Raw genomic sequence first — 12707 nt, 5'->3', positions numbered from 1 at the left:
CAAACATTCAATAATCTGCTTTAAAGTCACAAACTTACTGAAGATAAAAAAAATATCTTGAGATAAAAAAAAAAAAAAAAAAAAAGGTCTTTGCATGTCAGAAGGGTTTTAGAATTTGCACTTGTTACCTTGTTAAGCTGAAACAAAAAATGGCAAAACCCATGAAACAGAAAGTTGAACAGGGATCACACTCACCTGCTGCCACTTGACCTTCACTACAGGATCTCGAATGGACTGGAAGTGTTTCTGGATTTGCTGGATGACACCTTGATAATAAACCATAGAGGAGTCGTAATTTCCAAGCAGGGCATATTCTCTGCCCTTTTTAGCATTATCAATAATCTCAGCCAAATTCATTATGGGACACCTATAGTAAAAGAAAGGGAGAAACAAATATTTGAAAAGCCATTTCAAAATGTTATTTATACATATATATATTATACCAAAGGAATACTATATGGTCAGAAACAGAAACATGCATTCCTGACCCTACAGTGTTAAAATCATTATCTAGACCCCTTCCCCCCTCCCCTTGCTCGCTTAAATATAGTAAAATCTTACCTTTATTCCAGTCTGTTGGTGCTCTCTCTGCCCCGGTCTGCCTCCCTGGCTGACATCATCAGAAGAAGTGATAATCTCAACTAATCACAATGATTTCTAATAGGAAAGCATTGGATTGGCTGAGATTGCCAAGGACGTGGGGCAGGGGAAAACGCCACTCTGGCCAATCAGCATCTCCTCATAGAGATGCATTGAATCAATGCATCTCTATGATGAAAGTTCAGGGTTTCCATGCAGAGGGTGGAGACACTGAACATCTGAAGAGTGGCCATAGGAGGTGTCCCTAGGTTGTAATGTAAACACTGCCTTGTCTCTGAAAATACAGTGTTTACTGCAAATAGGCTGCAGGAACTGACTATACTCACCAGAACAAATACAATAAGCTATATTTGTTCTGGTGACTATATGTCCCTTTAATGATTCATTTACTTTGGTGACATGATTTGTAATTTGCTATGAAATTCATTTCTGTTTAAAGGGACACTATAGTCACCCAGACCACTTCAGAGAAACTGCTATGTTTATATTTGGGGTTAAGCCAGCCTCTAGTGGCCGTCTTCCGGACAGCCACTAGAGGCGCATCTGCAACGCTGGAGGCATATAATGAGAAATGCTTTCCTATGGACACTTTGAATGCGCGCGCGGCACTTAGCGCACATGTGCATTCGGCTCCGCTGACGTTGGCGTGGAAGGAAAGGTCAACAGCGCCGAGGGAGCCGGCGCTGGAATAAGGTAAGTGGCTGATGGGGTTTTAACCCCTTCAGCGCCACGGGTGGGGGCACCCTCAGGGCACTTTAGTGTCAGGAAAACCGCTTTGTTTTCCTGACACTATAGTGATCCTTTAAGTCACCTGATGCTTCTCTTCTATTTTTTATCTTTATGCTCCCTGCGGATAGAAAAAAAAAATGTTAAATGTGTAAGAAGAATCTATTCCTATCACTTGTACGTAAAGTACACATCGGAAACTTGAATGTGGTATGTTTTCTTTTGTGTTTTTTCATTTTCTTTAAGTGTCATTCTAATCATCATAACATATTCATTGCAAGAGGTGCCCTGTCACAATGGTTTAAAGCCGGGCTTCCCAAACTTTTATGGCCCGAGACCCACTTTTCAAAATGGTAATTTTTCGAGACCCACTTGCTTTTTTTAATGCATATTTTAAAAAGTGAACACCATGACAATCCGCTTTAGAGGCATACAATTGGCACGCCATAGCAGTCCGCTTTAGATGTACACCATGGCAATTGCTTTTAGAGGCATAAATCTGGCACACCATAGCAAACAGCTTAAGAGGCATACAATTGGCATACCATGGCAATCTGCTTTAGAGGCATACAGTTGGCATACCATGGCAATCAGCTTTAGAGGCTTACAATTGGCACACCATGGTAATCAGCTTTACAGGCATACAATTGGAACATTATGGCAGCTTTAGATGCATAAAATAGGCATACCGTGGTAACCAGCTTTAGATGCATAAAATTGGTACATTATGGCAATCAGTTTTAGAGGCATACATTTGGGCATACCATGGCAATCAGCTTTAGAGGCTTACAATTGGCACACCATGGCAATCAGCTTTACAGGCATACAATTGGAACATTATGGCAGCTTTAGATACATAAAATTGGTACATTATGGCAATCAGTTTTACATGTATAAACTTGGCACATCATGGCAACTTTAGGTGCATAAAATTGGCACACCAGTGCAATCAGTTTTAGAGGCATACAATTGGAACATCAGGGCAGCTTTAAATACATAAACGTGGCACACCATGGCAATCAGCTTTAGATGCATAAACTTGGCATATCATGGCAATCACTTTTAGATGCATAAACTTGGCACATCATGGCAATCACTTTTAGATGCATAAACTTGGCACATCATGGCAATCAGCTTCAGAGGCATACAATTGGCAAACAGTCAGATGCATTAAATTGGCACTCCATGGCAATCAGCTTTAAAAGCATACAATTGGCACACCATGGCAATCAGCTTTAGATGCATAAAATTGGCATATCATGGCAGTTTTAGAGGCATAATTTGGCATATCATGGCAGTTTTAGATGCATAATGTTGATATATCATTGAGTTTTAGAGGCAGAAACTTTGCATTTCATGGCAATCAGTTTCAGAGGCATACAACTGCTTACTCACAGACTCAGTCAGAATCAGACGTTGTGTCCTGCTCATCCAGGCCCCTCACATTGATTATCCCAGTGGTAGAACTAATGTAGAGAGAGCCCTGGTGCAAGTATGCTTTCTGGGGCCCCCTCTAGTGTAAGTGTGGCCAAAAGGTAGATCTCCATCTGTCGGAGAACTTCAACAATGCTATGCCTGCTGAGAATCTACCATTTGCCCATCGTTGCAGGGTTATATTTGTGAGCAGTGTTTGAGCGTTTAAATGTAAGCATGTTTGTGTATTAAAGGACCACTATAGTGCCAGGAAAACAAACTCGTTTTCCTGGCACTAAAGTGCCTCGAGGGTGCCCCCACCCTCAGGGTCCCATTCCCGCCAGGCTGAAGGGAGAGAAAGGGGGTTAAAAACTCACCTTTCTCCAGCGCCGGGCTCCCTCGGCGCTGGGGACTCTCCTCCTTTAGCCGTCATCGGCTGAATGCGCATGCGCGGCAAGAGCCGTGCGCGCATATAGCCAGTCCATAGGAAAGCAGAATGCTTTCCTATGGACGCTGGCGTCTTCTCACTGTGAAAATCACAGTAAGAAGCGCTGAAGCGCCTCTAGCAGCTGTCAATGAGTCAGCCACTAGAGGCTGGATTAACCCATTTGTAAACATAGCAATTTATTTGAAACTGCTATGTTTACAGCAGGCAGGGTTAATCCTAGATGGACCTGGCACCCAGACCACTTCATTAAGCTGAAGTGGTCCTTTAAGTATGTGTGTGCATGTTTGGGAGTGTTTGTATGTACTGTTGCCATTGGAATGTAGTGGTGTACTTGTTTGTAATGTTTGCGTCTGAACGCAGGGGTGTTTGAATGTAGTGCTGGACTTTAAATGCAGGTGTGCTTTTTGTGTGTAGTGTCGGTGTTTGAATGAAGTGGTGTTTGTATATCATTTTAGTGTTTTAATACATGGGTGTGTTTGTATGTAATGTTTGCGTTTGATTGTAGTGTGTGTATATTGTGTCTATAAAATATACATATACACAAGGTGTGTTTGGATGTAAGCATGTTTTTTGCATGGAGTATGTGTGCAATGTATACACATAGAGACACACAAATACACACATACAGAGACACACATACACATACTGACACAGCGATACGCACACAATGACACTTATTTTCCTACACACAGATACACATACACTCATGTAAACAGATACACACTGACACACAAATACAAACACACTGACACAAAAGGAGACTCAGATACACATACACGCAGAGACAGGTGAGGGTGACCGTGTGGTAGGGAGTGTGTGTGCAGGTAACAGTGTAGGTGGGCAGGGTGAAAAAGGGTTACAGTGGGCGGCGGGCAGAGGGAGAAAGTGTTACAGTGGGTGGGCAGGGGAGAGAAAGGGCTACAGTGTAGGGGGCAGGGGGAGAAAGGGTTACAGGGGTTACAGGGTGGGGAGGGGGGCAGGGGGAGAAAGGGTTACAGGGGTTACAGGGTGGGGAGGGGGGCAGGGAGTGAAGGGGTTACAGGGTGGGGAGGGGGGCAGGGAGTGAAGGGGTTACAGGGTGGGGAGGGGGGCAGGGAGTGAAGGGGTTACAGGGTGGGGAGGGGGGCAGGGAGTGAAGGGGTTACAGGGTGGGGAGGGGGCAGGGAGTGAAGGGGTTACAGGGTGGGGAGGGGAGGGGGCAGGGAGTGAAGGGGTTACAGGGTGGGGAGGGGGGCAGGGAGTGAAGGGGTTACAGGGTGGGGAGGGGAGGGGGCAGGGAGTGAAGGGGTTACAGGGTGGGAGGGGGGCAGGGAGTGAAGGGGTTACAGGGTGGGAGGGGGGCAGGGAGTGAAGGGGTTACAGGGTGGAAGGGGGGCAGGGAGTGAAGGGGTTACAGGGTGAAAATTAATTTACATTAGGGGGCAGGATCTGGGGGCTGTGTCCTACCTTCATTTAATTCCCTGGTGGTCCAGTGGGGTAAATCTCCAGTCTGAGAGCTGCAGACAGTGTAATAAAAGTCTTGCGAGCTCCCTGAGTGTTGCTCTGGGAGCTCGCGAGACTTCTATCACAGTTGTGGATAAAAAACATTGCACAGCATGTGGCTCTACATAATTCAATTTCAGCACTTTCAGAGTCTAGTGGCGTTGTGGAGACAGGCTCCGGCACAGAGTCTAGTGGCGTTGTGGAGACAGGCTCCGGCACAGAGTCTAGTGGCGTTGTGGAGACAGGCTCCGGCACAGAGTCTAGTGGCGTTGTGGAGACAGGCTCCGGCACAGAGTCTAGTGGCGTTGTGGAGACAGGCTCCGGCACAGAGTCTAGTGGCGTTGTGGAGACAGGCTCCGGCACAGAGTCTAGTGGCGTTGTGGAGACAGGCTCCGGCACAGAGTCTAGTGGCGTTGTGGAGACAGGCTCCGGCACAGAGTCTAGTGGCGTTGTGGAGACAGGCTCCGGCACAGAGTCTAGTGGCGTTGTGGAGACAGGCTCCGGCACAGAGTCTAGTGGCGTTGTGGAGACAGGCTCCGGCACAGAGTCTAGTGGCGTTGTGGAGACAGGCTCCGGCACAGAGTCTAGTGGCGTTGTGGAGACAGGCTCCGGCACAGAGTCTAGTGGCGTTGTGGAGACAGGCTCCGGCACAGAGTCTAGTGGCGTTGTGGAGACAGGCTCCGGCACAGAGTCTAGTGGCGTTGTGGAGACAGGCTCCGGCACAGAGTCTAGTGGCGTTGTGGAGACAGGCTCCGGCACAGAGTCTAGTGGCGTTGTGGAGACAGGCTCCGGCACAGAGTCTAGTGGCGTTGTGGAGACAGGCTCCGGCACAGAGTCTAGTGGCGTTGTGGAGACAGGCTCCGGCACAGAGTCTAGTGGCGTTGTGGAGACAGGCTCCGGCACAGAGTCTAGTGGCGTTGTGGAGACAGGCTCCGGCACAGAGTCTAGTGGCGTTGTGGAGACAGGCTCCGGCACAGAGTCTAGTGGCGTTGTGGAGACAGGCTCCGGCACAGAGTCTAGTGGCGTTGTGGAGACAGGCTCCGGCACAGAGTCTAGTGGCGTTGTGGAGACAGGCTCCGGCACAGAGTCTAGTGGCGTTGTGGAGACAGGCTCCGGCACAGAGTCTAGTGGCGTTGTGGAGACAGGCTCCGGCACAGAGTCTAGTGGCGTTGTGGAGACAGGCTCCGGCACAGAGTCTAGTGGCGTTGTGGAGACAGGCTCCGGCACAGAGTCTAGTGGCGTTGTGGAGACAGGCTCCGGCACAGAGTCTAGTGGCGTTGTGGAGACAGGCTCCGGCACAGAGTCTAGTGGCGTTGTGGAGACAGGCTCCGGCACAGAGTCTAGTGGCGTTGTGGAGACAGGCTCCGGCACAGAGTCTAGTGGCGTTGTGGAGACAGGCTCCGGCACAGAGTCTAGTGGCGTTGTGGAGACAGGCTCCGGCACAGAGTCTAGTGGCGTTGTGGAGACAGGCTCCGGCACAGAGTCTAGTGGCGTTGTGGAGACAGGCTCCGGCACAGAGTCTAGTGGCGTTGTGGAGACAGGCTCCGGCACAGAGTCTAGTGGCGTTGTGGAGACAGGCTCCGGCACAGAGTCTAGTGGCGTTGTGGAGACAGGCTCCGGCACAGAGTCTAGTGGCGTTGTGGAGACAGGCTCCGGCACAGAGTCTAGTGGCGTTGTGGAGACAGGCTCCGGCACAGAGTCTAGTGGCGTTGTGGAGACAGGCTCCGGCACAGAGTCTAGTGGAGTTGTGGAGACAGGCTCCGGCACAGAGTCTAGTGGCGTTGTGAAGACAGGCTCCGGCACCAAGTGTGTGGAACCAACCAATGACAAAAAGGACAAGGTGAGGCCTGATAGAATCCCCCAACAACAACTGCTTTCTATCATAAGAGGTGTGGAGCTGGACAATAGCGGCCTTGTGAGATGTCTTCCTGGAGCTAATGCTCGCAGAGACGTATTTTTAATATGGTTAAGCAAACAAAGCAGGAAGGGGAATTGGATGTACATGTCCATCTAGGGACAAATGTCTTGGCTTGCAATGAGGTTTCAGAGGTAAAGGAAGCTTTTTGTGTTTTTGACAATGATATATGGCAGGTTGCTTTCACACGGTCATTCTCTAAAGTTCTGCCTGTGCATAACACTCAGAATGATAGGTGGATGCGTATTAGGGACTTTAACTTGTGGCTTGATGAATGGTGTCGGAAGCAAGGATTTGGCTTCATTTCTCATGGTAGTTCTGTTTGGAATAGAAATAACCTGTACAAAAAAGATGGTTTGCATTTTTCTCAAAAGTGAACAAAATGGGCAAAAAGGCGATAAAACATTGCACCCCAAAACAAGGACAGAAAGTGCAACTGATAATGTAGATTTAGTCGCTGTTACTGAGACATGGTATAATGAGAAAAATGACTGGGACCTAGTAATACAAGGGTACTCTTTATAAAGAAAAGGCAGGGAAGACAAGAAAGGAGAGGTGGCCCTGTATGTGAAGGATAACATCAAATCTAGGCTAATAAAAGTTAGTGAGGCGAACATAGAGTGTTTGGGTTACGTTAGAATTTGGAAATCACACAGTAACTCGTGTAGGTGTGATTTATAGGCCTCCAGGAGAAATACAAGAGTTAGATAATCTACTAGTTGAGGAAATAACTTCCCCCTTCATTGTCATTTTAGCTATCATCATGGGTGACTTTAATCTTCCTGATGTGAATTGGAAAACAAAAATAGCTACTTGTGCCAGAAGCACACGTATTCTAAACTCCTTACTGGGACCATCTCTAAAACAAGTTGTTGAGGAGCCAACTTGTAAGGAGGCCATACTAGATTTATTGTTAACAAATGGAGATTTCGTATCAGATATTACTGTAGGTGAAAGTTTACGATCCAGTGATCACTAGCGAGTGTGGTTTAATATAAGAACAGTGACAGACTCACACCACACAAAACCAAAAGTTTTAGACTCTAGCATTCAGTAATTATAAAAACAAATTTAAAAAAAATCAGAGTGAGGAAGATTAGGCAGAAAGAGGCTAAGCAAGTTATAAGAGCTTCCAATCACACACAGAAGAGAAAATAGCCCAGTCAGTAAAAAAGGAGGACAAAACATTTTTAGATTCAGAAATGAGAAAAGGGAAAGTAAAACAAAGGATTAGATAAAAAAAAAAAAAAAAAAAAGGTAAGTATGTAGAAGAGGATAAAGGTCTAGCTGACTGCCTCAATGAATATTTTTGTTCTGTATTTACAGATGAAAATGAAGGAAAGGGACCTCAGTTAGGAAAAAGGACAAATTAGTCATTTGTTACATGTGAGTTTAAAGAGGAAGAGGTTCTATTTCAACTGTCAAAAGTAGAGACAAGTAAGTCGATGGGGCCTGATGGAATACACCCAAAGAAAAATAAAAGAGCTTAGTGGTGTACTAGCAAAACCATTAATGGATTTATTTAACCAAGCATTGTTAACAGAAGTAGTCCCAGTAGATTGGAAGTTAGCAAATGTTTCCCCATTCACAAGAAAGGTAGTAGGGAGGAATTTGGCAATTATAGGCCAGTAAGCCTTACTTCAGTAGTGGGGAAAATAATGGAAACCATGTTAAAGGATAGGATTGTTGAACATCTAAAATCACAGGGATTTCAAGATCAGAGACAACATGGGTTTACTTCAGGGAGGTCATGCCAAGCTAGTGTTATAGATTTTTTTGATTGGGTTACTAAAATACTAGATCAGGGTGGTGCAGTAGACATTGCTTACCTAGATTTCAGTAAGGCTTTTGACACTGTTGCACATAGAAGGCTTTTCAATAAACTGCAATCTTTAAGTTTGGGTTCCAATATTGTTAAATGGGTAAGGCAGGGGCTTAGTGACAGGCAACAGAGGGTTGTAGTCAATGGAGTATATTCGAAGCAAGGTCTTGTTGCCAGCGGGGTACCGCAGGGATCTGTACTTGGACCCATTCTCTTTAATATTTTTATTAGGGATATTGCAGAAGGTCTTGATGGTAAGGCATGTCTTTTTGCTGATGATACGGAATCTGTTTGCGCTATATAAATGGCAATAATAATAATAATAATAATAATAATAATAAATAATAATAATACAAAAATATGCAACAGGGTTGATGTTTCAGAAGGGATAAGCCAAATGGCAAAGGATTTAGGTAAACTAGGAAAATGGTCAGAGCTGTGGCAACTGACATTTAATGTGGATAAGTGCAAGATACTGCATCTTGGACATAAAAACCCAAGGGCAGAGTATAGAATATTTCATAGAGTGCTATCCTCAACATCTGAGGGAAGGGATTTAGGGGTAATAATTTCAAATGACTTGAAAGTAGGCAGGCAGTGTAATCGAGCAGCAGGAAATGCTAGTAGAAGGCTTGTTTGTATAGGGAGAGGTATTAGCAGAAGAAAGAGGAAAATGCTCATGCTATTGTACAGAACACTGGTGAGACCTCACTTGGAGTATTGTACGCAATACTGGATCATGGATTAACCCCTTCAGGACGGAGTCAATAGTGCACGTTCTGATCAAAACAAAAACTGGAATTTGCGCTATATGTCTGTTCAACCGTAATTCGCCGCTGTCACATTAAGTGCACCCACACTTATTATATATCATTTTGTTCAGGAGAAACAGGGCTTTAATTTATCAATAACTATTCATATATGGAACATAATTTATTATGAATAAAATAAAAAAAAAAATGTGAGAGAATAAGATTTTTGTTTTTTAATTTGTATTTCCGTCTGCCATTTTAGCTGTGAATGTCATAATACAAAAAAATGCAAAAAAATGCACATATTTGTAATCAGCGATGTCTCACGAGTACAACAGTACCCCCATTAACAGGTTTTATGGTGTTTTGGAAAGTTACAGGGTCAAATATAGAACGTTCCATTTTCAAATTGAAATTTGCCAGATTACCTTTGAGACGGTGTGGTAGCCCAGGAAAGAGAATTACCCCCATAATGGCATACCATTTGAAAAAGTAGACAAGCCAAGGTATTGAAAGTGGGGTATGTTTAGTCTTTTTTAGTAGCCACTTAGTCACAAACACTGGCCAAAGTTAGCGTTCATATTTGTTTTTGTGTGAAAAAAGCAAAAAACGAATATTTAGCCAGTGTTTGTGACTAAGTGGCTACTAAGAAAGACTGGACATACCCCACTTGCAATACCTCGGGTTGTCTACTTTTGCAAATGGTATGCCATTATGGGGGTAATGCTCATTCCTGGGCTACCATACGCTCTCAAAGGCAACATAACTAATCTGGCAAATTTCAAAGTGAAAGAAATGAAATGCAAGAGTTATATTTGATTCTCTAATTTTCCAAAACACCATAAAACCTGTACATGGGGAGTACTGTTATTCTTGGGAGACTTCACTAAACACAAATATTAGTGTTTTAAAACAGTAAAACATATTACAACAATAATATAGTCCATAAAAGTGCCGTTCGCTTGTAAAAAAAAAATGCAAAAAACGTCACTTTTACTTAAAATATCATAGTTGATAGCAGGAAATGTAATTAACGCTGTATTGACCCTTATCTGTATATCACTATTGCATTTCCCATCTTTTTGTTCTGTACCCTATTGCACATGCCTTAATAAAAGAAAGATTGACAAAAAAAATAAAAAATATCATAGTTGTAATACAATTTACCAGTTTGAAACACTAATATTTGAGTTCAGCGAAGTCTCCCGAGTAAAACAGTACCCCCTATGTACAGGTTTTATGGTGTCTTGGAGAGTTACAGGGTCAAATATAGTGCTTGCAAATTAAATTCTCTGCACTTTCTCCCTGTGTTGTCATGCATGTCAATCAAATTTGAATTAATCAAATCACATAATTATGTTAAAAGATTACTTAAATATACATGTAGAATTTTAATATATATACAAATATATGTATTTAAATTCTACGTGTATACTAATGTAATCTTTTATGTATACACACATATACATATATATAACGAAGCAAAATAATCCTGCACTCCACAATCCAAATGTAAACGCCCGGTGCTTGTCCAGCAAAATACAGACAATGAAAGGAAGATAGCACTCCCAGGACTTGTAAATAAAGTAAAACTTAACTTTTAATCAAAACAGCAGAAGGTCGACGTTTCAGTCTGTTAACCACAGACTTTCATCAGGACTAATGCAACATAGCATAAAATGACATATATATACAATCAGTACATAATGGTAATCAACTTACCCACCACCAAACCAATTACTTCTCCCTATCAGCTCCGGCTGGGTTTGCCGCGGGTTCCGCCGACGCCAGTGCGTGCGTCGCAATGACGTCATCACACGGCGCCGGCGTCATCACGCCACGTGACCACACGCCCGTCGGCATCATGGGGAGTGTTATCATGGAAATAAACTCCATGGCAACCAAATAAAAACAATAATGAACGGCTGAAACGGCATTGAGAAGAACACATGGACAGTATTAACGAACTGAATACAGAAATGTAACCACTATCACTATATAGCCGGGAGATTCAAAGCTTTAAGTACATACAGTTCTAGGCAGATAAATTTGATCGATAGGACCCTGCAGGGATGAACTCTATAGGAAGCTCAATGTTAATTACAGATTAGATAGACAGGTCCATAATATCAGTATAGGGAAAAAGACCCTTAAATCCAGCAAAGTGTGTACAATATATACACTATATACACTATCTACAATCACAGCGCCTACTAGTCAAATAGATTGTCTTGGTAGCCCAACAAATTTAGTGACTAAGAAAACAATTCAAATGGACCAACCAATGTCCAGGGTACTTAGACCACGATATCAAAATCCATAAGGAGACCAGGTAGTGTCCCAAATGTACAATAGCCAAGATAATAGGGTATATCTACTCGGTGGCTTGTAAAAATAATATTTAAATAGCCTGTTATGGTACAACCTATTATAAAACATCTAGATAAGTAGAATTAGAGAAAAACACACATGGAGAACCCACTATATAAATGGGTACCCCTGCCAGTCCAAAAGCTATACTAGTAATTATTACTTATAGAAAACATAGAAATATGAAACATATAGGGTTATGAAGCAAATGACCATCCTCGAAACTGAACAACCAGGGAGGTAGCTTAACCCCAAGGGCGGGCTCCCAACACCTATGTCAGTATACATCAGGTCATTCAAAATATTAGATCATAAGAACACAGATAGTGAATATTTTTCATTCAGTCCAAGAGGGTGGACCGTTTGTAAAGTCCTTATCCAGAACAGTTCTCTTTGTAGGAGCATTCTTTTACGATCTCCCCCCCTCCTAGGTGCAGGTACATGATCGATAGCCATGAGCTTCATAGATGGCAAATTATGGCCCAGTTCAAGAAAGTGCTTCGCTACCGGTAACTCCGACTTCTGGTCCCTATAAGCTGTTCTAATGCTGGACCTATGGTTTCGGATACGTTCCCTCAGGGGCAAGTCCGTTTTCCCAATGTACGTTAAACCACAAGGACACATGAGTTTATATATCACGAAGTCACTGGTACAAGATAATCGATGTTGGATGCGGAAACTAGCCCCCGTGTGTGGATGTGTGAACGTCTTTCCAGGGATCATGTGTCCACAAGTCACACATCCAAGACAGCGATAACATCCCAGGTTCTGTGGAGTATTACCCTTCGTATAGCAGTGGACTGGATCGGTGTTAACTAACAAATCCCTCAGATTCTTGTTCCTCTTGTAGCAAAACATCGGAGGATTCTGGAATATTGGAGGTAATGTTACATCGTTACTGAGTGTTCTCCAATTTGCCTCAATGATTTGTTTGAATTTAAGAGATGATGTTGTGAACGTGGTGGGGAAGACCAATCTGTCAGTCTTTGTCTTTGGAGCAGGAGTGTCAATTGTAGCCAACCCTCGGTCAAGTGCCTTCTGTAGGATCTGGCATGTATATCCACGTTGTCGAAACTTCTCCCACATTAACCCCAACTGTTCTTGGGCTCTCAAAGGATCTGAGTTGTTCCTCAAGACACGCAAAAATTGCGAGTAGGGCAGAGAGTTTTTTAATGAACC

The 12707-nt window shown here is 43.7% G+C and overlaps 2 protein-coding genes across 2 annotated transcripts in view; one reads left to right on the top strand and one right to left on the bottom strand.

Moving 5' to 3' along the window:
• Nucleotides 1-12707, bottom strand: part of KATNAL1 (katanin catalytic subunit A1 like 1) — a 96785-nt gene that overhangs the window by 64068 nt on the left and 20010 nt on the right. The window contains exon 2 of the mRNA XM_063429480.1: nucleotides 196-367. Within this exon, the coding sequence (XP_063285550.1) occupies nucleotides 196-357 (162 nt within the window). The 5' untranslated portion in view covers nucleotides 358-367. The remainder of the gene's footprint in view (nucleotides 1-195; nucleotides 368-12707) is intronic.
• Nucleotides 2034-11756, top strand: LOC134582528 (putative per-hexamer repeat protein 5). Its single transcript, XM_063439234.1, has 3 exons — nucleotides 2034-2046; nucleotides 4810-6509; nucleotides 11724-11756. The coding sequence occupies exons 1-3, from the start codon at nucleotides 2034-2036 to the stop codon at nucleotides 11754-11756; spliced, it is 1746 nt and encodes a 581-aa protein (XP_063295304.1).

The sequence above is a fragment of the Pelobates fuscus genome, chromosome 1, assembly GCF_036172605.1.
Source record: "Pelobates fuscus isolate aPelFus1 chromosome 1, aPelFus1.pri, whole genome shotgun sequence".
Classification (NCBI taxonomy): Eukaryota; Metazoa; Chordata; class Amphibia; order Anura; family Pelobatidae; genus Pelobates; species Pelobates fuscus.
This window is presented reverse-complemented; position numbering and strand designations above follow the sequence as displayed.